The sequence below is a fragment of the Sparus aurata genome, chromosome 12 (assembly GCF_900880675.1).
Source record: "Sparus aurata chromosome 12, fSpaAur1.1, whole genome shotgun sequence".
In the NCBI taxonomy this organism is placed as follows: Eukaryota; Metazoa; Chordata; class Actinopteri; order Spariformes; family Sparidae; genus Sparus; species Sparus aurata.
The window spans coordinates 19,210,787-19,235,409 of NC_044198.1; the positions used below are offsets into that span (position 1 = coordinate 19,210,787).

The window sequence follows — 24,623 nt, forward strand, 5'->3', positions numbered from 1 at the left end:
GATGTCGGGTGATTGACCCACATATAAGCAGGTTCTCACTGCTGCAGAAATCGAACCGCAGCGCCTCGGTGACATGTCGGCCTTTTTTCCACAGGAACACTTTCTACCAGCTGAATTATTAACCGACCTCCACCGCGCAATTCTCCTCAGAAGCAAGTTCTGACATTTTTCAGGGGAAACATCAATATTCCTAGACTGAATGCTTTTTTCCCCCCCTAAGGATGTAGATCAAATGTTGAGAATGCTTACACCTCACAGGGTTTAGACAGATGGGCATTTGATGACAACCAGGGGCGGTTCTAGGTGGGGGCCAACAGGGGCCAGTGCCCCCGTAACTCTGAGTCTGGACCCCCCTGTTTTCCCCCCGACAGGGAGTCTGCATCAATAATACAATGACAGATTTCTTGCAGTGATGTGGTTTTGAAGGGATCTGCAGAAATAAAGTGTCTCAGCAGTTTACTACCCAATCAAAATTGCTGAAATTGTAAACACTGCTTTGTCTGAATGAGGGATTTATCCTTTTTTCCGGGTTGTATGTGCCCCCTAACAAAAAAGCCGGCCCCAACCTGGCCCCCTATTAAAACTGGTCTAGAACCGCCACTGATGACAACATATCTAGGAGAAAAGAATTCAGACATTTAATGTTCAGCAACTGAAGAAAATCAACTTTCCATTGAAATGCCTTTATATGTTTCATCATGGCACATCTACCACAACTAGAGCGATGGCACCCTCTTGTGACCATGTAAGGGATCACAAGTGAAAAAAAGAAAAACATAACAGTTTGCCACAGCAACAAAGTGACCGCATCATCCAGAAAATGAGCTCAATTTGCTGATTTGGGCATGAAGTCACAAGACTGGGATGTGTGTGTGTTGAACTCAAACTCATGCAAACACTTGTTAAATATTGGTTAGTAACTGATTGAATTCAGGCACATTGGGTGTATTCTTGTTTCACAACGGCAGATGCAGTGAAGACAAATCTTTATATTAATCGAACATACAGCTGATGACACTTGGATTGTGTCGGTGATTCAGTAGAGTAGGACGTGAGGCTCTGAAAGGACAATGTGTACAGATGACTCCATTGCCTCATTCAGGAACATGGTCACAACTTCTTCATTTTGGCACAGTGAGGTTAGAAGTTCAGATGAGCCGTGCATTTTGCAATTCTTAAGGGCAAGTGAGCATCCTGATGTCGAAGTGTTTGAACAGATCCCAATAAGAGTTAATACTACAGACTGTACCTGCATCATGTGTGGATCAGTGGATCTGTCTTTGGAACTGCTGCCCTCCACACACCTTCAAACATCAAATGCAACTGTGGAACATATGCAGCCATTTCCTGAGGCAGAACAAAGTGTCTGGTCTGATGATATCACGAATTAATAGATGAGTAATTAAAATATACTTCTTAGTTATTGGTGATGGCGGGTCAGTGCTTCCATTCTTCTGGAGATTAATACTTTTCTATGCACACAAAGGCTCATTTCTCTCCATTTTTTTTTTTTTACCTGTGTAATAATCATGCTGTTTAATAAGTATCTTGAAATTCCATACTTGCCAGGTGGATGGTTTGTCTTGGGAAAGAATAAGTGCTCAATAGCTCAATTTTTTTTTAGTTCAATCACTGCCACTGGGCTACTTTAAATCATGCTTTTCTTCAAGATGTGGACTCATGGTTCTGCCACGAGTTCGAGTCCAGCGTGGGGCGGTTAGCAGCAATCACCCAGCCGTCACCATTAAGTCTTTTCTCTTGTAAAACCGAAAGATTTATGTTTGAAATTACTTCTGATGAAACATAAATGTGATCTTGGTGTCGCTTGTCGGAGTAAATTTCCTAATGAGACGTTTACTGGTGTAATTGTGTTGCTTCGGGCCATTAACGGCTCATTACTGCCCTCTGCTGTCTGCAGGAGGGGAGCACCAACCGACCGCACGTGACTGACTGTTAGGTGAATTTCCTCTCAAGCTAACTGCAACAACTTCAACAAACGTCGCCCAACGACACTTAACAGAGATGTTTACCAGAAGTGTTTTAAAAAAAAAAAAATTACTTTTCAGTTTTGCAAAAGAAAAAGAACAAAAACAACTGTAAATATCAAACAGGCACACTGTTAGCTAACTAGCTTCCATTTTTGCCTTAGGCATATTAGCTAGGCTAGTAACAGCTATTTCTTCACCTGTATTCATAATCGTCCTCGTTTTACCAGTCCAAATAGTTTATTTGGTTATGAGACATATTTTCACATAAACTCCAGTTTTTCAGAAGATGTTTACAACAACATTAACGTTTTTAAACTGACCACAGGTCATGTTGTTTTTCCCTCCAGGCATAAAATCACAGGTGAGTGACCATGTTAACAATGGTCTCCTTTCACTATTTCATGTCATGTTAATCTCATGTGTTACAGACTTTTCTGTTCCTCTTTTCCTCTCTTCAGAACCTTTTATTTTAATGAAAAGGAGAAAATAGTGTGAAAGTAGTTGGTGTGAAAGTACAGAAGTAGAACCTCCAAGCAGGACTGATGATATGATTTCTAAATAACAATACAGAAATAGACAATATTAATGTTATTAATATAAATATATTATTAAAAGTGTTTATTGGCACCAAACAGCCACGTAAGTTAACTGCACATTAGCTTTATTTATTAAGCAAGGAAACAATGAGAGGATGTGTGTATCTGTGTGTGTTGCATGTCAGCCACTGAACTCAGCACTCACCAGAGACTCCGGTTCGCTTTCTTCTTTCACCTTCTCCTCTGCAATGTTACGTTTATGAAGAAATAGTACATTTTCCCTCCAGCTCCAGTCTGTAGTCACCAATACAGCACAGGAACACCCGACAATGACTGTTAGCTCTGTGGATCGCTGCTACAGCGAGGTTTGTATCCGCTTCTTATTTCCAAAAGTTAAAAAGTAAACACTTAGCAGCTGTGTCAATATCACACTTTTTGGTTAGTTTTGATAGAGACCCCTAGATGTCTAGATTCTTTTGTTCAAAACATGTTTGACATGAACTGACAGCTTGTCAGAAAATTAAAATGCACTTATCCTATAATAATTAGAGTAGAAAATGCAAAAAAGTTACAACTGTATGAAACTGTAGAATTTAAATGATATGATTTAGGAGAGCTAATTCAAAATGGCAATTTCTTATTTGTGTTATTAAGTTTCAATCATTAGCATTTAGCCAGCGGGTTTACATAAATGGCTTGGATGGCGTATACAGAATAAGGTCACTGTGTGTCATGGGCTACACGCACACACACACACATACACTCATGCATATTCTGCACGATCCTCTTGTGCCTCCGCTGCTTCTGCCGCCTTTTTAATGAACCATTCACAGAAAGCTCAAATGATGCCTCAGACATGATCATGAAAATGAGCTCTCAAGGCTGCGGATATTATTGTCCACACAGGAAGTTCTTACATCACTCCGCTCTCTTCAAGTAGGCTATCAATATTGTTCCCCTCCTCGCCATTCATTGGATTGTGTTTCATTGAGCTTTTAAGAAACATGATGCACGATTGTATAAACACGGGCAATAATGCTATTGAAATGTGGTCACACACCGACTAATATTAGGTCATGAATGTAGGACAGGAAAATTACACTGAATAGAAATTCCATTCAGTGTGGATGTAATGGTGTTGTGTAACCTTTATTTATATTTTCATCCAATCTAGAGATCTGTCTGGTCCACATGACGTAAATGATTTATGTAGGTCAACTATTTGTTGCCATCATTCCATAACTTAGCAATAATTGTAGTAACCCAGAGTGAAGGAAGCAGATGGTTGTGTGACATCGCGTCATTGTTGCAGCAATAGAGAAAATGAGTGGCAGCTTACAGGAGCAGCAGACATACAGTATTTTGCCCCCATGTTTTATTTCAACAAAACTGAGTGTAGGCTTATTGGACTTTTTACCTCATAACAAACTAGTCACTTTAAATGTGTCCGCCAGTAAACATTTGCAGTTTTGCATTCTTCAATCGTATCTTAATAAAACGTTGGATTTCCACCTCTACTATTGGCATGACTCGAATACTAGAATGCTAGGCGAGATTGCAACTAAATACCTGTAACGTGAAGACCCCGGGGCCTGAGCTGTAGGTTGTGTTTAGTACTAATTAGAACATTTTAGCAGGATGCAGTATGCAAATGAACTGTGTAGGGCTAGACCCAAACCTTGTGAAGGCAGGTATGTATTCACCATAACCTGTGCCAAGAGATGGTTGTTTTTGTTTTTCATGGCAGCAAACCCAAATCAAATGAAGACCTTTGTCCAGCGCTAAAAGCCTCGTCAAGCATTAAGTCAGTAGCTTCATCTCCGGAGCTTTTGGTGACGTTCGTCCATAATGCAATTTTCAAAAATGATGGCAAAAAAAAAAAGTGGTCACATTTTACCAGTTGCCTGTGTCTGCCCTTTCTGTAACGTTGGTTATTTTGCTTCTAGCTCATCTGAAAATAACTCTTGCTTTTTTGAATGTTTTTGGTAACCTGGCAACAGTAGTCAAGTGGAGAAGTGTCTGCTGCTTTCCTTGCCAATGGATGCTCTTTTCCTCTATCTCTTATTTCTCATTCGCTCTTAATGTATGTCTGAAAAATTTGATAAAAATTGATACTAAATCATATGTTTACTTACAAAAGCACATATGTATCTATTAAGTGCTATGAACTTTGGGTGATGGCTAACCCTATATTTTTTTTTATCAAATTGGTGAAAGACGCATTTATGTTTAAGTTGTCAGCACACTCTGATTTTGAAAGAGAACACCAAGAGAGTGCAGACAGGTCAGACTCCTATTAATGTTTGTGCCATCTTATTTATTATTGATGAGACGCTCTGTGAACTGTCCACAGATGGACTTCATCATACAGGAAGCTCCACGCTGGGGCCTGTGCACCCTGCTGCACCACCAACTCCTACTGAGGGCTGACTGGGTCTCTTCACAGCACCAGTCAATAAGCAGGAGATGCCCACAGTGACAAACCATCATTCTTTCCTTATTTCAGTTGATAATCCAGATATTCCCGCCATTTCTTTTCAACTCAGTCGCCTTATGGTTCCCTCCACAGAGGTAGAAAAACAGTGGGTGGGCCTTCAGTGCCTCAGGATGTCAGCTTCATTGGACACCTGTACACACAACATGACAATGGGTGAGTAGAACCTTTTCGCACCTCTGTTCCCATGGATACAGTCCTTCGAAAAACATTTTATGTGAATATAACGATGCTATTATTTAGATATTTAAAAATGAAATATTGATGATACGCATTAGATATTATCATCTAAAGTAATTCATTGCTCCTAAATTATTTCTTATTTTCTTCTTTTCATTTCATTGTTTTAATGCACCTTAGTGCTGGTCGCCACCCGCCATTAAACGTGAAAAACAAACAACAACACGCAGCAACTAGCTAGCTAGCTACTACCACAGCTTGTGTCTGCTACTGCCTCACAATCAGATCAAAGGAGATGACAGACGAGAGCAAGACACTCTACGGTACGAGTAGATACTGCGATAATATCATTATCATGAAATCTTTTAGCCACAATAATCATTTCATACAAATCTGATAGCCCTACTCTGCACCCTTGATATATATTTTGAATTACTGTTTGTATTTACAAGACAGTAAACTGGATTTTATGTCCTGCCTTTTTCTATTCGATGGGTGATTCTTAACTTATTCTTAACACAAAACAAACGTTACACCATGTCCTAACTGCATGTAACATGAGCGAGCATCAGCAATATATCCCGCTTGACCTTCACAGTTTCCTTTTGCAGATTCTTAACTGGCCACAAGTGATGTGCAATGGAGTGTGTTGATTTGAGGTTGGTGCCCGGTTTCTATCTCCATTCCTGTCGCTCGTATTTAATGCACTAATGCTGCCATTATTCAAATACAACTGCCTGTTTTATGTTTATTTCATATTGGTAATATAATGTAATGTAATATTAGCTAAAAGCATGATGTCAACTTCAAATAAAAAGGCTAGATTGCATTTTAAATGAAAAGATTAGAAATATGTCAGGGTTATAATGCCCTGAAAATTATGAAACGGTGTAATTAGAATCTCTAATTTCAATTTTGGTACAGTTGATACCAAAATGACTTAAATTTGATTATTTCATTTTAATATTAACATCCCTGAGCTTCCATACAGCACTGACTCAGCTTGCTCTCATCCTGGCTTTTCATGCAGTCATGCAGTATTTCTGGTTTTAGAATGCTTAACATCAGATTATGGCTCATATTTTAGTTAAGATGATGCAGAACTGCAAGACAAGAGCATAAAAATGGAAGATATTGATGGTTTTAAAATGTTTTGTACGATAGCAAACATTTAACCCAGCAGCAAATACACATTCAACAAAGTTTCAGTCGGTCTACTAGCAAGGTTAGGCTAATATGAGATACAAGCACATGTCAACAGTCAGCTGTACGCTAGCAGGAAAAACAAAGGATAAAAAGATATATACATTAATGATCACTGTCTGAAGGAGTACCAAAATTGCAAAGGGTAATATAATTTAAAAGGGTGACATTTAGGTCAATATAATGTATGATTAAATTCCCAGCACAAATACGAAATATTAACAGGATTTCTCTCTAATGGTAAAATCAATAAGATGCTAATTATGCATTCGTAAAAGACAAATGTTGTCCTAATATATAAATAACCACATCTGCGAACCTGAATTCATTTGTTGTTCTAGTGTATTTGTACTATCTGCACTCATACATATTATCAGTAAATTACTAATTAAATGTGTAGGTGGTAACTGTTCACATGAATGTAGAAAAAAAAGCAGATAATGGTGACAATCAAAATCTGGGGGGGTGGGGGGGGGGAACATTTTTAATTCTCATTTCTTGCCTGGATGTTTTTCTTATTTCTTGATTTGCTAACAGAACATTATCTTCATAAATTATGCAAACATTTCATATCCGATGATGTTCGTATGATTTTCAAAGGGCAGCCGAGAGAAAACAAAATGTACACCTGCGTCTAGAATGGTCTCTTCCACTATTCTGCAAGCCTCCCCTGAATGAGTCATCCTGCTGGCTCCTCATTGGATAAGACCATGCCATCCCAAGGGATTGCCTTGCAGAGGCAGAAAGGCCTTGCTTCCATTCACAGAAACATTGGTATGCCAGCCTGCTATTTCATTCACATAAAAGACTAAATATTGCATGCGTTTTTTTGTCCTCCGCTCTTATTCTCCTTTGTCTCTTTGCCACCTCTTTTGATTTGCGAGGGGCTGCCTTTTCTTCCCTGCTTTTGTGTTTGCCTTTTTTTTCTCTGAGGAGAGGAGGCAGACGTGCTGTCTTTTTTTTTTTTTTTTTTTTTCTATATTTGCCAGGCAGGAAAGAGAGATGTTGGGAGGGACTGCAGTGCGAAATCTGCAGCAGAGTGAGAGCGGAAGCTGCTTATGAATGAGTGTCAGTCTTTCGGCTTTGCTAGATGCTCCTGTGGACATTTTACATGAATGGTGTCTGGCTGTGTGCTTTCTGCTACCGGGGAGACAAAGATGCTTCATTGCTGCTGATTTTTAGGAGACTCATGGGCTTTTTTTCCCCCTCTGTTATCCTTTTGGTCGTTTCATTGACTCATCTGCCTGAGAAACGTGCCATTCATGTTGTGTTTGTTTGAGAATCATTCATGTTGCTCAACCTGGACTGATTGCTGGAGATTTTAGACATGCTGTTATAGATTATATCTGCTTCCTTTCTTTGAACTTAATGTTTTATTCCTTAGTTGCAGAATGATGATGGAGAATTAGTGCTGCACATTGGATAAATGTTCTCAAAATAATTTTATGGAAGGAATAGCTTTATTAATGTCTGATTATAAATATGTTTGCGCCGAAATTAGTGAATTAACCATTCAGGTTTTTGAAAGTACATAACTGAGAATCAGGAGGGATGTCTGCCCATATTCTGCAGCTGTTATAAATTAACACTGACAATATATTAATGATGTTGCATATTCTTGCGTACTGTATCGTTGCTTTCAATGATTTATAGATGTGTCTTTTACATCCTTTTTAAAAAATGACATCTTTAGGCAACATTTAGATTTGTATTCTTTTTATTTTGGCAGGGACTCTGATTGTATCTGTCAAACTAGAGTTTTCATTACATATTTCATTTATTATCATTTCTATGGTTAGCTTATTGTGTGTGTCCACTGGTACCATCCATTTTGTAAGATATGAATTGTGTTTAACATGAATTCAAGCAAATTATTGCCAATAATTATGTTACTAAGCTAAGTAATCAAGCCTTCTCTCTTTTTCATTTCCCTTTTCTCAGAAAAACAAATAAGACGGAAAGAATTACAGGGACTAAATATCAGACTGGGGAATTTAAAAATTGATTGGTTCTAGTGTGCTGTAAGTGGGAGGTTTTTTTTTCTCCCTCCGACAGGAAGTGATTTGCAGTGTTCAGCAAGCCTTTTGTTGAGAAGGTTTTCTCAGATCAGTGAGTCATGCTTTAGCTCTGAGCCGGCAGGCAGGCAGGCAGCAGTCAGTAGAGAGTATTTGCTCTTCCTTCGCAGTATCCGTGATCATCGACAACATAGACCTTTCTCTGTTCTCTCACTTTTTGGATTTTTGAAGCTAGAAATCATCAGCAGCAGTAGCAGCATCACCGCTAGAAACCAAACAAGCTGCACCACAACACTGGCAGCCTTTGAGAGACCTTTTCTCTCCATCCTCTTCTTCATCTGCCTCAATGCTGCGTTTCCATGGATTGTGTCTGTATATTTCTCTCTGACGGATTGGATTGCAGCTCTGGATTTCATTGAGAGCAGATTGGACTTTGGCGACAGCAGCAGCAGCAGCAGCAGCAGCAGCTCCACACAACCACCACTGTAACCTCAATAGAGAAAATTACAGTCAGGTGGCCTGTGATTGCTAAAAGGCGTTTGCTGCCTGTACCGCTGCTGCTATGTTACAGGAGAGGGTAATCAGCACGGCTCAGCCACGTCTGCCAGCACACTTGTGAAAGAGGCAGGCTGTGCGTGTCGGTTGGTGGAGAGAGGGGAGAGAGCAAGAGAGAGAAGGGTATGCTTCACCGTACCAAATACAACCGCTTCAGGAATGAGTCAGTAACATCCGTCGATGAGCTTCTCCACGGCCTGTCCATGAACCCCAAGGTCTCGGCCACCCCCCAGTCTGCAGCCGAGACATCTTACACACCCCCGACTGAGGTTCAATCCTCCTCCGCCACAACTGCTTCCAGCACCCCCACCAGCCACGGCTCTGACCACCTGGAAGATGGAGGCACCACCCTCTGTACCCTCATCAACAAGGTGTCCAGCCTGAAATTCAGCAACTCGGGCAGCTTGTTGGGCATCAAGGGTCTGCCCTCGGCCGTCAAGGACCTGGCTGTGTCTAAGCTGCAGGTGGGTGGGGGATCGGGCTCCGGCAGCTCCAGTGGCCCGAGCCCTGGTGCAGCGACAGCAGCAGCGGCAGCAGCAGCAGCCTCTGGTGTGGGCGGCTCTCTGTGCAGCTCGGCCTCCCATTCAACCCCCTGCTCGCAGCTGGAGCCAGCCGTCAGCATGAGCAAGAAGAGCAGGCTGGACGAGCTCCAGCCCGGCAGAGTGGACTGGAATCCAGGTGGAGGAGGTGGTGGACTGGTGAGCAAACCCTCCAGAGGATGGCTACACTCGAGCGAGAAGATCTCAGGTCCAGGAGTGACATACATTGTGAAGGTTGGTCTTTTTTTCTGTTTTTTTTTTCTCCCTCTTCCTCTTCACACCATTCTCTCTTTTCTTTCAATGACTCAAGCTTGTGGAGGGGGGTGGGGGTACAGGAGAGATGATATAGTTTCAATGGCACATCACAACATGCCCTTGAGTGGGTGTATGTAGGTTGGCTATAGCAGAAGGCTGAGTGAAGGAGCAGCGACCAGAAAAAAGACATTGAATAATTCAGGAAATGGAGAAGGTCAACAGTGAGGAAAAGTACAGTGATAGGGAAAACAAAAACAACATTAATCAGTGCTGTGAACCATTCAATCAATACGGTATTTTTGTCTGTCTTGTGTATGTGCTGCCGCAGCGTTTTGCTTTTGTAACCATGGTGATGTGTTATTTCTGTACATTGTGCATCCCTATGAGCTGTATGGCTGTTTTAGCTCAGAGATAATGAAATGGTGGAGCAAGAAAAAAATAACCATACACGTAGCGCATATGTCTCATCATATCTCACCTTAATCAACTGTCGCCCCAAACATCAGAAATCATTTAAAGGAGCACAAGTTGGCTCACAACTACGAGAGCTGTGAATGTCATCATACCGGCAATGAGTCACTAGCATGAGGAGTGATGATGCTGAGCCCTGGCTCGACAAGGTATCAAGTGAATGGAAAAAAATGGAACAAACCATTTTCCCTGAAACCTCACAGTAAAGTGTGCAGTTGCCTGAACATATAAACAAGAAGCTTCATTTATTTTTCAAGCATACGTGCACAAGTATAATTTTCCAAATTAAGTTACGCTGTACGATTGCCATCATATGACACCTACTCTAACTTGTCTGAACAAAGCCTGTAGTGTCTGTGACCAGCGTGGCATTCCATTAACTGCATTAAGGACGGGGAGCGCTTGTTTGTCCAGTCAATGCTGCTGAAAGCATCCTCACTGTGAGAGGGGGAATGGGTCCGGTCTGTGCTCCCCTCCACCCACCCCCACCCCCCGCTTTTCCTGTGGTTTGAGTCCTGTGTGTATTGAGTTCAACGTGGTGTTATGCTCACAGCACTTTTAATTAACATCATGCGGTCACTCCTCGCCCATCATGCACCATTACTCTAAAGGGACATTGATTGACAGTGACACTGTTTACACTCACACTTTTAGCCCATGGTAGCTATGTGTTTGCACAGTCAGTCTAGATTTTGTCCTAGAAAGAGGAGCAAAAAAAAAAAAAAACCAGAAGACATGAGGGGAACCGCAGATTTGAACGATAATTATCTTTGTTCGTCACTAAGAGCCACCCATTTAACAGGCATGTGATCATGTGATCACATGACTGTTTGTGATGTTCCTAATTATTTAATTATAGAGATCACCCCCTTTTTGCATTGATTATTGCATTTATGTTGTGTTATTAGCTGCTCGCAATGCAGATAAATAACCAGTTTTACACAGTAAAGGGTGTTTACAGTTCTCGGGGAGTACGACTGCATATGTGTAAAAGTAGTTTTAAAGCTTTTTTATTGGCTCCAGAGGAAGATTGATAAAATGCCCTCAGTGATGTCACTCTGTGGCTTAATTGCATTTTGGGTAAGTTAGGCTAAAATTGCACACCTATAACAATCTTGGACTCATGATGGACAGTTGGAATGCAAATGATCAAAATCAGTACAGCAGAACCAGAGATATCACCCTGTTTATTCCAACATGGCGTCTACATCAACCCCAATGCAACGTAGCCACTGAGCCGATTACATGCGGCTTCCTCCCGAACCAGAGAAGGCTTGTTACCACTTATACCATATAAGCAGTAGTACTCCCCAAGACCTGCAGACACACTTGCATGTTTAAAGTTGGTGCAGTTACCCTTGAAGTACAATTTGAGGTACTTTACTTTAGTATTTCCATTTTCTGCTACTTCATCTACGTTATCTGATCACTTTACTTTATAGTTATAGCAGATTCAGATTAGTCAGTGTTGGCTGTTACTTGTGACGCGTAACCAATCAGACAGTGTTACGCAAGACACTGAGGCCCTTTCCACACGCACACAGGTATTTCTCAAAACAAAGCCTTTTCTGTGCATTTTAGTAAACAAAATGTTGAAATTTATGAGCATATCCAAACCCCAGTTCACACGAGCTATAGCCAGTTTTGTGAGTGCATGTTCGCCACGATCACTTAGAAATTCTGCGGCTCACTGAGATCATTTGTGGCTTCCCATTGATTTTCATAATTAATGTGATGTTTAGTTATGACTGTATGAACGATGCACTTGTTTATTGTTCAGCTGTCAGAGAAATGTCTTCATAATGTGCTCAGAATAGTTTTCTACCAATTTTAGAAGTGCTGGATTTATTTTTGGACCTGCTGAAGGGTGCACTTCAAACACACGGTTCTAAAAATAGGTAACATTAAAAAACGTGCAAACGTCACGTTGACAAAATGTTATTTGTTTGCTGGTACTTGCAAAAACACTCACCGGAGAGAAGGGGTCTCATAATGTGAAAGTTATGATTCTAATAACTCTGCGAGAGGGAGTGGAAATAGAAACGTTAGTGTGTCTGGATGTCTGCTTTGTTTACAGCCAGATTATGAATGTGATTGTAATAACGATAGGAACTCGTCAGCACAAAATGTTCCCGGTCTGTGCAATATTAATCAGGAGAGGTGTTGTAATGTGAGTAGGTGGCTGCTGCTGCTGCTGAGGATGGTTTTATGGGATAGGATGACTACAGTCACCTTATGAGGCACACTGTAGTAACAGTTTTTCAGATCAATCTAAAAATCATTGACATTATTTTTTATTCTAACTTTGTGTTGGGCGTACTCTGTTGGATGTTTCCATTTTCAACTGGAAAGTAAAAAAAACATGATACCAAACGTAGAACAGGTGTATGTCTGCTTGCAACTCTTATTTACAGGTGCACGTAAATTTGTGGTCCCAGTGTTGACCCTGTCCATTTCCATACACTACAATGTAGTGTTAATTTATGAGGATATGTACAACCGATGCACAACGCAGCTAGAAAGGGCGTGCAAAGTTTATCTTTGCCTTTCTTTCGCAGCTAAATGGTAGATGTTTAAGTTCCTTTTTAAGTGTTTCTTGTAAAAATGCATTGAATTTGTCAATGAGGCCTAATAATTGCAGCAGTGAATATGTATATCCGTCCTCATAAAGCATTTGCAAAGCCATTCGTTTTTTAAAGGTATTTACAGTGTTTTTATTTACCGCCCTTTTCTTATCGCAAGTGTCTTTGTAGATCAGTGGATTAGCCTGAAACTAGTGACAGGAAAGTGAGTCGTGCGCCATAGCACTACCAGTGGTCAAAAAATCCGCCAGATATCTTTTAAATCTGAGATATTTTTGTTGCTCACAGGAAATCTTCTGAAATGACTGAGAATCAACATCTGTTACTATGGCAACTGGAGTCCTGGCACCTACCTGCTTTAAGGCAGGTTAGGTTGATCTTAACCTCTGGTGCCAAGTTAAGTCATTGCAAAGAATTTTAGGCAACTTATTTGAATTTAAAGTTCAATAAATTATACTGTATTATATATTTAAGAATTTTAGTAAAGTTAGAACTGATGTGTAACTGAAGCTTACAGAGATAATTTTAGACTGATATGTAGAGCCACCCTCCAGAAGATCCACTTCACCGGTTGCTCTCATTTGAAACAACCAGCAATCTTAGCAAGATTATAAAACGGAAAAATGACAATGTTTTTACATTTAATGAGAATTTAGCTTTACGGAGGACAGACAACTAATCTAAACTGTATTATTTCAAGCACATGGGGGTGGTTGTGTTCCCTATACATCCCCGGAACATCTGAATGTAACTTTTGACATCCTATTGAATGTGCTGCTTTTAACATGCTATTTTATGTTTTTGATTTGCAGTATCTGGGCTGTATAGAAGTCCTTCGATCGATGAGATCACTGGACTTCAACACAAGATCACAGATTACGAGGTATGTCCACACCTGGTTTTCTGACTTTTTAGGATTCACTGAGATTTCCTATCAAACAAATCCCAGCAAATCAGTTATCCTGCTTTGTTGTTTATACCGAAAAAAACAACACACGCACAAGACTGATGATTATTTGTTGACAATAAATACTCAGTTGTTCATTGACAAAAATAGCCATGTTTGGAGTTTGAAGTAGAAAAGCAATAGTACTCTCAAGCATTTCAGCCGCTACCTGCTGAAACGTGAAAACAACTGTCCCTATAACCACGTATAATTTACACCAACATCTGTATCTATTTTAGTTTACAGTCATTTTTTCACTTTCTGCAGCATAAAAACACATTTTAAGCTCATTTAGATGAAGTAATAGAACTTGTGTCTGAACTTCAATATGACAACCTTTCGGTGCTCCTAACCTTCTCTGTCATCACTCATTTAACATGTCAGTATAGTTTTCTGACCCAAAAAAACAACCAATTTCACTATGTCAAATATGTCATCTTTACAAATTTACAAATTTACAAATGACTAGTGGTCCCCAGGTAATACTAGTCTTGTGCGAATAGCGCTGTAGAGACTGACTATGTTGAATTTGTTGTGAACTGTATTATCAGTTCCGATGTTTTAGTGTTTGTGAATTAAAAATAAAGCTTCTGAATTTTTATCTTTGCCCAAATGCCTACACATGACTCCCTTTAGTATTGAATACATTTAGTTTTGTGTATTTTTGTAGACAGCCACTGCTCGCTGTCATGCCTCATCAGATGTAAACGTATAACTACAAGTTCTCAGAATCCATACGATTCTATCTGCAATCCCACTCCCGTGACTTCGATGATCATATGTATTTGGAATACGTTTCCTGTCATCGCAATTTGTTTGCATGGAGTCTTCTGTGAGTCCATGTGTATCTTTGAAATCATTGACCAATGTGCAGTGAGGCAAAGGCCAACAGTGAATCGGTTTGTGTCATGTCCACTTTTATGCTTGACTTCCTGAAGTCAGTCCAGACTAACGTTAGCTTGCAAGGCCACACAGCAGTGGGCTCTCTCGCTGTGTGTATGTGTGTGTGTGTGTGTGTGTGTGTGTGTGTGTGTGTTTCTGTTTCCCTCTAATAAAGAGAAATAGACAAACAGAGAGATAAAGCTATGTCTCATGTTGCTGCTATTATTAGATTTCTCCTTTTCTAAAAGAACCTACTGCTGTGTGTGAATTATCCAGGTAGAAAGGGTACAGAAATCAACGTCTCTGTTTCTGTCATGAAACCAATATTCTCCTTCATCTCAGAGGGGAATTTGACTTTTACTGCATCAAAGCAGTATCTATCTTTAGCCGCCATTCAATTCAAACATTGTTGTCTTTTACATGAATGTGACAGCACGGTGATGGCCGCTGCAGATGAAACGGTTCACTTCACATCTTAAAGACAGTTTTAGATTTCACTCTGTGATGTGTAGCGCTGCACAACAAGATACAGTTGCGTGGTTTCAGGAGGTGCAGTGCATTTACAATATTCCCTATGGCACAATATAAAACACTCTACACTGCATATTGAATCTTGACTCAGGTCTCCTGTGGCCAAGGTGATTTTATTTTATGCGTAACTGCCTGTAGAGTTCAGAGAGACTATAAATACAATCTTTTTCTTTACTTACTTTACTTTTTTCCCCTACATTTATTTATTGTAATTAACACAGAATTAAGACAATAATGATATTAAATAAAGTAAACACATAAATGAAATAAGACAACATAACAAGGCAGTTGGACATCTCAAGTCTAAACTTCTACTTCCTGTACATTTTATTTCCCAACCCTTAGATAAGGCTTTGCAAATGTGAGCGAATGTGTAAAAATAGAGGGAAAAACCACTAAAAGGGGAAAACATACCAGCTCATGTGCCCTAAAATAAACTTCCCCTACATAAAAGACTACAGCTATGAGTCTTCACAACCGAAATAGTTTAGATGTGAGAGAAAAGGGGCTCAAAAGTCTTGAAAATACACCTGCAGTTTTGCTCGTCTAGAGCAGTGTATTTATAGTTTATGTCTTTTTCATTTGATTCCACTAGTTTCAGTATATGGTTATATTTCTTATTATGATATTGTGGTTACTTGTTGGGCTAAAGACGGTAGATGGTAGATTTTATTTATTCATTCATTTCATGTCAATACATTTTTTTTTGTTTTTTTCACACACCAAGTTTTAGTTTTGATTTAGTGATCCCCTTGAAATTATCGCTTTAAGTGAAATATTATTTATTATTTTTGTCAATGAGAGTATGTTAGCATGATGACATTAGCATTTAGCTGAGGGTACAGCTGGGCCTTTCTACCAAATATACAAAGATTAATCAATAAGGTGTCTAACTATAAAATTAATTAGCAACTCTTTTGATAATCGAATAATTTGTTTGAGTAATGAATAAAAATTCTCTGATTTCAGCCTCTTAAAAGTTAATATAGTCTGTCAACAAAATATTCATTTTGTTTTCTTGGCATGAATCTTAACTGTAAATACAGTCTAACTCCATGTCGAAATAACTGTGATTCTGTGGGTGTCTGTGGTCACCATCTTGGCTTCATTCTCGTTTCGCCCTCCCTCCAGGGAAGCCATCAGCCTGGTGTGTGAGGCTGTTCCAGGGACCAAAGGAGCTCTGCGGAAGAGAAAGGTACATGGATGGACAGAGAGAGAAGAGGGAGGACAGAGAGAGAAGAGGGAGGGAGGGAGGGAGATGGAGTGATCACGGAAGGACTGAGAGAGCTGAGAAATGCAATGCTGGTGAAAAATACAGTAGAGAGAATAAGAGGAAACAGCATTAGATATTCATTTACCCTTCCACGTTCTATATATAGAATCGCCTCTGTAAGTTCTTCTTCTCTTTTCCTTCCTTCATGTAAAAAGAGAGGGAAAACGGAGACAGATAGAGGGAGGAGGAAACGAGAGAGAGAGATTGTACTTAGAGAAGAGAGGGGCTGAGGAGAGAGAAGAGAGATGAAGAGGTATGGCACTGTATGTGCGTGGGCGTAGCTCCAGCCCACGATGCATTGCACACCGCGCACAGTGCTTAGTGACTCATGTAGTGCACAATATCTGTGATCAGGAGGCTGAGCTTGTGTGTGTGTGTGTGTGTGTGTGTGTGTGTTTGTGTGTGTGTGTGTGTGTGCGTGCCCATGTCTTCCATGTGTGCGTGCATGTACATGGTGTGTCCACAATGTGTGAGGAGCCTGTCTGAATGTGGGGTGTGAAATGAAGCATTACTCTGCACTCAAGAGCTTGTTTAAATGTCAGGGAAGAGTATATAACAAAAAAATAGTGCAGACCAGTTTCTCTCTCAGAATAGATGTAAGATATAAGATTATGTTATTTTGACTGTGTGACAAACAGGCTACGATGACACCATCAATACCAGGGATTATTATTATTATTATTATTATTATTGTTGTTGTTGTTGTTGTTGTTATTATAAAATGAAATTTGGGATGTGGGCTATCTTTTGGAGGTATATTTAGTGACTTCTATGCGGAGACTTACTAGATATGAGGCTACAGCTAGCACCTGGCTTACTTGGCGTAGCATAAAGACTGGATACAGGGCTCCTGACTCTGTCCAAAGGTACCGTTAGCCCAGTGTATCTAAAGCTCAATAACTGTGCATAACTAAAATCATAGACTTTGTTGCTCTAATTTGTTTGTTTGTGTCTCTATGTCCCTTTTCTGATCCTTTCAGCCACCATCCAAAGCTCTGTCCAGTATCCTGGGGAAGAGCAACCTGCAGTTTGCTGGCATGTCCATCAACCTAAATATCTCCACCAGTAGCCTCAACCTGATGACCCCTGACGGCAAACAGGTCAGTGTGCAACCTTTTATAAACAGTTATAGGATGCTGTGAGCCACGTAAGCACGTCGAAGAAATATATTCTATCAGAGGATCTGCATAAACCTCCTTTATTCTGGGTCAGAAAAAAACCCAAATACCGAAAAGGTTTCACCAAAGAAGGCCATGAGATATGATTGAAGGCTCAGTGAATCGCTAAGTAAGTGGACCTTACATTTACTACACATACAATATGTGTCCCTAAGATCAAGAATGCATCTTCAACTTTCATTTTAAAAGATAAAAACTGATCAGTTGACATTTTTTTCTAAATTTGGTTTTCAGCAATAAAGGGAATAGCAGAGGAAAGAAAGAGCATTTGACCCTCCAGATGTTTCTAGAATTACCAAAGGAGGTTGGCAACTTGGGACATTGCTATATTTAGCCAGTGATATGGCTAATAAAATAGTTTTCTTTGTGGGAGCGGTGGTCAGTGGTTTCACCTGTATCACTGTGTCCTTCTCGATACTGCCAGCAGATGGTGCCAAATTAAAAAAATACTTGGAATCCACTCACATAACTCAATCAAGACAGACCAATAATTCTCCCAGTGAGAAAGCACCACATCTGGGAACTTACTTTTTTCACCTTTGCTGGCTCTTTCTAACCAGTAACCAGTAACCAGGAAGTAAACATGCAACCTCTCACTGTAGCTGCCTATTAGATGTGTTTTCAACCAGGCAGTGATGGTTAGCTGACTAAATACTATACTTTTGCTGGATGACAGCCTGTAAAATAAACTTCTAAACTGAAAATTAATTATATATAAGAAGAAAATTGGTCAAAAACATCAAAGTGAAGCACACTGTTAACCACAGCTTTGAAAAACGTTTTTTTGTTTAACATTTCTGCACATTGTAAACAAACACACAAAGCGGTATTGGTAGGTTGGCGTATTGAACTTTGAAATGATGAGTATGGCTGATCGTTTCCCCTTGTTTCCATTTTTTATGCAAAGCGGATAGTACCTTTTTGTTCCAGCTCCATACTTAACAGGCAGTCATTGATATTATTTTTTTCCTTTAAGGGCCGCTGAGATGAATACTTCCAATATGGCTGTCTCACATTGTGTTCGATACCAGATGGTTTTTTGTTGTCATATAAGCAGTTCAAGGCAAAGAAATTAACCAAATTCTGATTGTTTCTGTGTGTATAAAGAGGCATTCACTAACTTCCAATTACTGTCTGATTTTGCTCTTGACAGATCATAGCCAACCATCACATGCAGTCCATCTCCTTTGCATCAGGTGGTGACCCTGTAAGTAACGCGAGGGCCTGTGTCTTGTGATCAAATTAAACCTGAAGTGTTTCATGACAAAAAGATTTGATTCACAATTTTACAATTACATTTTGGATGGAATCATTATTAGCTCATGGTAGATACTATTATTTAGAACACCTTTCAATGCAGTACATTTATTTACAGTACAAAGAATGTGTCAACAAATCTAACTTACACCCTTTTGCCTTTTAAGAAATGTTATCTTAAACCTCCCAATCACTGGTTGTAAATATTTTGATAACTGTATGTTATTACCATTCAGCTATTTTATTTGTACTATTTTACATGATTATTATAATCTATCTATTTGATAATTTGGCATAATTGCACAGTTTTAGGGGTTGTATGTATATGAATGTTACAATAACATGATATATATATTTTTTGTATTTTTATGAAAACCTGTTAAAAAAAAGTGTTATCACTCTTTTAACAAGGCATCAACCAAATTATAATGATTTTCAAATTTGTATTACATCATTAATTAGTTTGTGACTTAATCAGACAAAATAAAGGTTGTCAAATATTTTATACCGTAGTTGGAAATTCTTACAACAGTTGTAATGTGTCTTTTTCAGGAAACGACAGATTATGTTGCCTATGTAGCAAAGGACCCTGTGAACAGAAGAGGTGGGTGTTAATTGCTTTGCTACTTAATAAAGTATCTGATATCTCACGTACAACATGCGTGTTAGAATTTGTTTCTCTGACCCTCGTCAGCGTGTCACATCCTGGAGTGCTCTGACGGTCTGGCCCAGGACGTCATCAGCACCATCGGCCAGGCTTTTGACCTTCGCTTCCAGCAGTACCTGCAGTGTCCCTCCAGCAAGCTGTCCTCCACACATGACAGGTGAGGTGTTCACATAACACTCACAAAAGGGCATATTCACCAGGGATGAGTGAGTAAGCAGGGCTTAAACTGAAAATTGTTATTATCCTTTAAACCTGAAATTGATATGGGTTGATTAGAAGTTGATAACCTTTTTCCATAACAGCCTCAAATTCATATTTAAATTCATTGTTGCTTGTAAACACCAGAGCCTATTAATCCCGTCCCATAAAACTGTTTAACCTAAATCCCTAAATGATTTCAATCAGGTTTAAGAAATATTGTCCATCCACACTACAGGATAGGTTTGGCAGATAATCTGTTTAGACCAGCCACAAATTGACAATAGCCGGATTCCACAGTTGTCAGTAGAAATAAATATGATTCAAAATCTGCCCAACCATCATGTAGTGTGTCACAACACAAGCACACTCACAGACAGCACTGAGTTCACCCTCAAAATGTGTTTTTCCATCAGGGTATTAAACATGGATGAGTTACCATGGACAGAGGAGGAGGAGGAGTCAGCAGAACATCCCTACTATAACAACATTCCTGGTAAGATGCCACCTCCTGGAGGCTTCATTGACGCCCGGCTGACTAATCAGAATGCAGTGGATGGATGCCAGGTACGTGTACCACTCAGTTAATGAGGATGAATCTCATCAATTTGAACAATTTATTTGAACTTTTGTTCTCATGTGGACATAATCAGAGTAGCACAATTAACGGAGTCCTTTTTTTAAAAATATCAACCCTCAGATGTGTCCTAACTGATCACTGTGTGTCTGTATGTCACCAGATGGGCCCAGGTTCGGTTGATCAGACGTATTACCAGGGGCGGCACTGTGGAGAAAACTGGGGAGATGAAAGAAAGCCCATATTTATACAACAAGGTAAGAAAATCCATATTTCAACCAATAAGACATGTTCAATTTAGCAGAATTTAATGAATTCAACACTGTGGCTCTGATTGCCTTTGTGAATGTCTTCCTGTAGGATCATTTGATATCAGCAGTCTGCCTGAGAGCAAAGGTCAGGCATCAAAAACAGGAGAGATGCCCGCGTATGTGAACACCCAGCAGATCGACGCCCAGGTGCTCGCGGCGCTCCAGGCAGAGGCAGAAAATGTGACAAAGGGTATGGCAGCAGCAGCCAAAGAGAGCCCGCAGAAGGACCTGTTTGACATGAGTAAGTGTCGGCGTGCAGGTAGTTTCAGTCTCTGGTCACGTGACTTGAACAATGGATTTCGTCAAGACTCACCTGTTGCAGTCTCTGAGCAGCATCTTTGCCCTGCATTCATGATAAATTGTAAGATGACTTTCTAATTACAGATCTTAATTATAGGGGTTTCCTTGCTTTTGTTTCTCTATGACTTCAGTGTGGCGTTATAATAACACCTCATCAGAGTGAAGACAATAGGACAACAGTGTTAATGTCAGCGTACAGCTTCATTCCTTACTCTTTTCAGCAGTAGCCTTGCTATTATCATACATGAGAGATCAGTTACATAAGGATGTGCGTAACTATGTATGAAGAATCCATGACACAAATTACATGTGAGCAGTGAACTATGCTGTTCAGAAGTGAACTGTTCCTGTTCTGTACTTCCTGTAGTTTTGCATTTTACTCCCTCCAGCACTTGCTTGATGGAAACTTAGATTTTAATCAGAGTATTGCACGACACAATGTGGAAAAATTCAGTCAATGAAAGTTGTTTATAAGTAATTATTGCAGTACTATACAAACTCTACAGTATAATTAGTCATTATATTGTGATAAAATTCTTATTGGCTTGTGCTAGTCAGTAATAAAACTTATGATTTGCAAAAGATCCCCAACATTATAATATGTGTGTTTGTACACAGTCCTGCTCATTTCTGTGTGGTGTCTTTTTTTCCCTCCATCCAGGTCCTCTCACGATCCAAATAGATGCCTGTCAGGTTAATTGGTAACTCTAAATTGTCTGTACACTGTAAAATCTGAGTTTACTTTTTTAGTAAACTAATCATTTTAAGTTGTTCAAACTTCTTTAGCTTGTACGACTTAAATTACATAGTATACTTTACTTGGTTACTCAATTCTATGGATATTAGTGTACATTGTATATTGGTTGTCCAATACATGCAAGTGTGAAAACATATTTTTTACAGGAAGATTCCTGAATAATAAAATTTTCTGAAGCTGATTCATGGATTAGTATAGTTGAGCTGTACCTGCAGGAGTTAAGTCAAGTTAAAGGTATCCTTCCACTCTTAATTTTTCACTTTGGCACTGCCCTCATCCATACCAGAGCCCTTCGAGGACGCCATTCAGTCGCAGTCCCATCCGTCGTCCCAGGGGCAGCCCCTGTCCCAGACTTCTGCTCTGCACAAGGCGGCGTCCGTGGACAACTCGAGCCCTCTTCTTGTGCGCTCACTGGCCTTCCGGGCACAGGAGGAGCTGGAGGGACAGGCGTGGTACCACGGCAAAATGAGCCGCCGTGACGCTGAAAAACTGCTGAAAGATGACGGGGACTTCCTGGTTCGTAAGAGCACTACCAACCCAGGGTCCTATGTACTGACGGGCATGCACAATGGACTTGCCAAACACCTGCTGTTGGTGGACCCTGAAGGCACGGTAAGAAGAAGAAATGTCTGTGGGAGATACTGTAGATAGTTATGACTTATTTGTCCATAACAGACATTTAACATTTCTTTCTCTTTTCAAAGGTACGGACAAAAGATCACATATTTGACAGCATTAGCCATTTAATTGGCCATCACCGTGACAACAATCTGCCGATTGTGTCCGCTGGGAGTGAACTGTGTCTCCTACAGCCCGTTGGAAGGAAACAGTGATGCTTGCAATGCCTGATGGGAAATAGGAAGCTCCGGACAGTCTCTCCTACCATCCTGAAACTTGAAGATGAAACACGACGAGAAGATGCTCAAAGGCTCGAGGCGCTGACGGTGTATTTGGGAAACTGTCCTGTGGTTACTTTTGTGGAGGCACTGAAAGACGCAAGATTTGTTTAAGATGAAAAAAAAAATATTTATAGAACTGTTATTATTTTGTTGTGATGACTGAAATGCTATATTTTTGAGAAGACATAGGTGCATTTGGACATAATATCTTGATTTGGTGTTTTAAAAGATAAAAAAAAAAGAGACAATTGTTCTTGTAGTTTAGATGAAGTGCAAATCAAACCTCAGAGAGGTGTTAACAAGAGTATTTTAGAATAAAAAAACCTGAAATTTTAGTTTTGTCTGTCAAGCACAACCGCATTTCTACAGGAAACCGTTGGCTGAGAGGTCGAGGAAACAAAAAAACAGTTTGGACAAAAAATGCTGTTTGTAACGAATTACTTTAGATAAATGTCCTTTAATCTCACCAATAGCGTGACAGCTCACTCAATTAGTCACTATATGAAATCTGCTTTTATTGGGGATTAGAACCGAATGTGTTTTTGCTTTGCAGTAGTCACAAAGTGTCGAGGTGCAAACAGACATCCTTCATAGTGCTGTCAATGGCTTTAAAGATCAACCTTTTTTATGAAGTATTTTCTCGTGTCACTGCAGTCGCATGACTTAAAATCAACCGTTCTTGTGGACATTGTTCGTAGACCTTGATACCCCTTTATTTGAAAGAGGTGCTTGTGTATGCTGACACTGTAAAATATTTATGCTTTTCAACCAGTGATTATTTCTGAATTGGTTTGGATTCTTCTTTTAGGTGTGTAGTCAATGATTAGTTTCGGGGGGGGGGGGGCTTGCGTCATGCAACGGATATTCTCACACTCTTGATTGACATTTTCGCCTTTTTTTCTTCTTTTTTTTCCCGTAAAAGTTACCGTCATCATTGGAATCATCACAAACGAATAGCACAATCGGAGAGTTAGATCTGTGTCAGTTGTACCACGGCGAATTATTGATGTGTTGAGACGTAGTTTACACACTTTACTTGCGAATTAGACGAAATGTTGAGCACTCAGTCACTGCAGAATGTTTGATGTTAGATCACATTCACTTATTCACGTGTGTGGATATCTGATGGCGAGACTGCTTTATTGCCACTAGATGTCATCACAGATATGCTTGTTTACCCCTGTCAGTCACACTCACTTCAACTTCTCTTGTGTTATCACTTGTAAGTAGCAAAAGGATGCCGGCTGTGTTTTTGCTTTACAGGGGGAAAATGCAACTCTACAGGTCGGGGGTTAATTTGCATTTTGCAGTCCACGGTACACAATCGCTCCTCAGAACAGTTTGCTGTCTTTAGGTTTAAACGGACTGTTTTTGTAGAGCGGGAATCAAAATTAAGAAAAAAAAACCACACAAAAAAAAGGCTTCTAGAAAATAGCTCACAGCAGTTACTGCAACAGAAAAAATGCTCTCATCCTTACTATTGTCAGTACTCTGATGGAAACCAAATGAATGGGGCATTGTATTTGATATGCACTGGACCACTTCAATTGAACCAAAATCAGCATGTGTTCAATGAGTTTGACAAGACAGATGCAATGTAATATAACGTGCCTGTATTTTGCTGCAAGAGGGAGTGTACAGTACATGCATCTCACAACAACACATATTTTAGCAAAGAAGAGCAGAATCGGGATCTTCAGATAATTATCCAGCACCAGATTATTTTTGGTTTCAGGCTTCCTTGACTCCTTGTGTCCCTTCTGAAAGGAAGATATTTGGGATTTTTGTGAGGACAAAAGGGGCACAAAGAATCATTTAAAGGTTTTCCCTTTTTTTTTTTTTTTTGACAGTTTCTTGCCATTAACCTTTCTTAATCCAGCTCTTTGTGACATAATTTCATCAAATCTATACGGAAGCCCTGAGAGGCAAATTAGAAGAACACTTTGTGGTGATGAATTTTCTGACGAAAAAGTCTGATCTAAATTGAATTTTCTCTCCCATGTTTATGACTTAAGAACAAGTGAAATAA

General features: G+C 39.8%; 1 protein-coding gene across 2 annotated transcripts in view; it reads left to right on the forward strand.

Moving 5' to 3' along the window:
• The first annotated feature begins 5,370 nt into the window (after nt 1–5,370).
• The window catches only part of shc3 (SHC (Src homology 2 domain containing) transforming protein 3), a 20,701-nt gene continuing 1,448 nt past the window's right edge, over nt 5,371–24,623 (forward strand). The window contains exons 1-15 of one of the 2 annotated variants that reach the window (XM_030436687.1): nt 5,371–5,521; nt 5,810–5,857; nt 7,002–7,175; nt 8,343–9,744; nt 13,631–13,701; nt 16,309–16,372; nt 17,431–17,550; nt 18,782–18,835; nt 19,438–19,489; nt 19,580–19,709; nt 20,167–20,317; nt 20,491–20,584; nt 20,688–20,879; nt 21,982–22,307; nt 22,400–24,623. The exon at nt 22,400–24,623 is cut by the window's right edge and continues 1,448 nt beyond it. In XM_030436687.1, the coding sequence (XP_030292547.1) occupies nt 9,097–9,744; nt 13,631–13,701; nt 16,309–16,372; nt 17,431–17,550; nt 18,782–18,835; nt 19,438–19,489; nt 19,580–19,709; nt 20,167–20,317; nt 20,491–20,584; nt 20,688–20,879; nt 21,982–22,307; nt 22,400–22,528 (2,031 nt within the window). In that variant the 5' untranslated portion in view covers nt 5,371–5,521; nt 5,810–5,857; nt 7,002–7,175; nt 8,343–9,096 and the 3' untranslated portion in view covers nt 22,529–24,623. Of the gene's footprint in view, nt 5,522–5,809; nt 5,858–7,001; nt 7,176–7,370; nt 9,745–13,630; nt 13,702–16,308; nt 16,373–17,430; nt 17,551–18,781; nt 18,836–19,437; nt 19,490–19,579; nt 19,710–20,166; nt 20,318–20,490; nt 20,585–20,687; nt 20,880–21,981; nt 22,308–22,399 lie in introns of those variants that run through there. The other variant, XM_030436686.1, reaches the window with a different exon arrangement.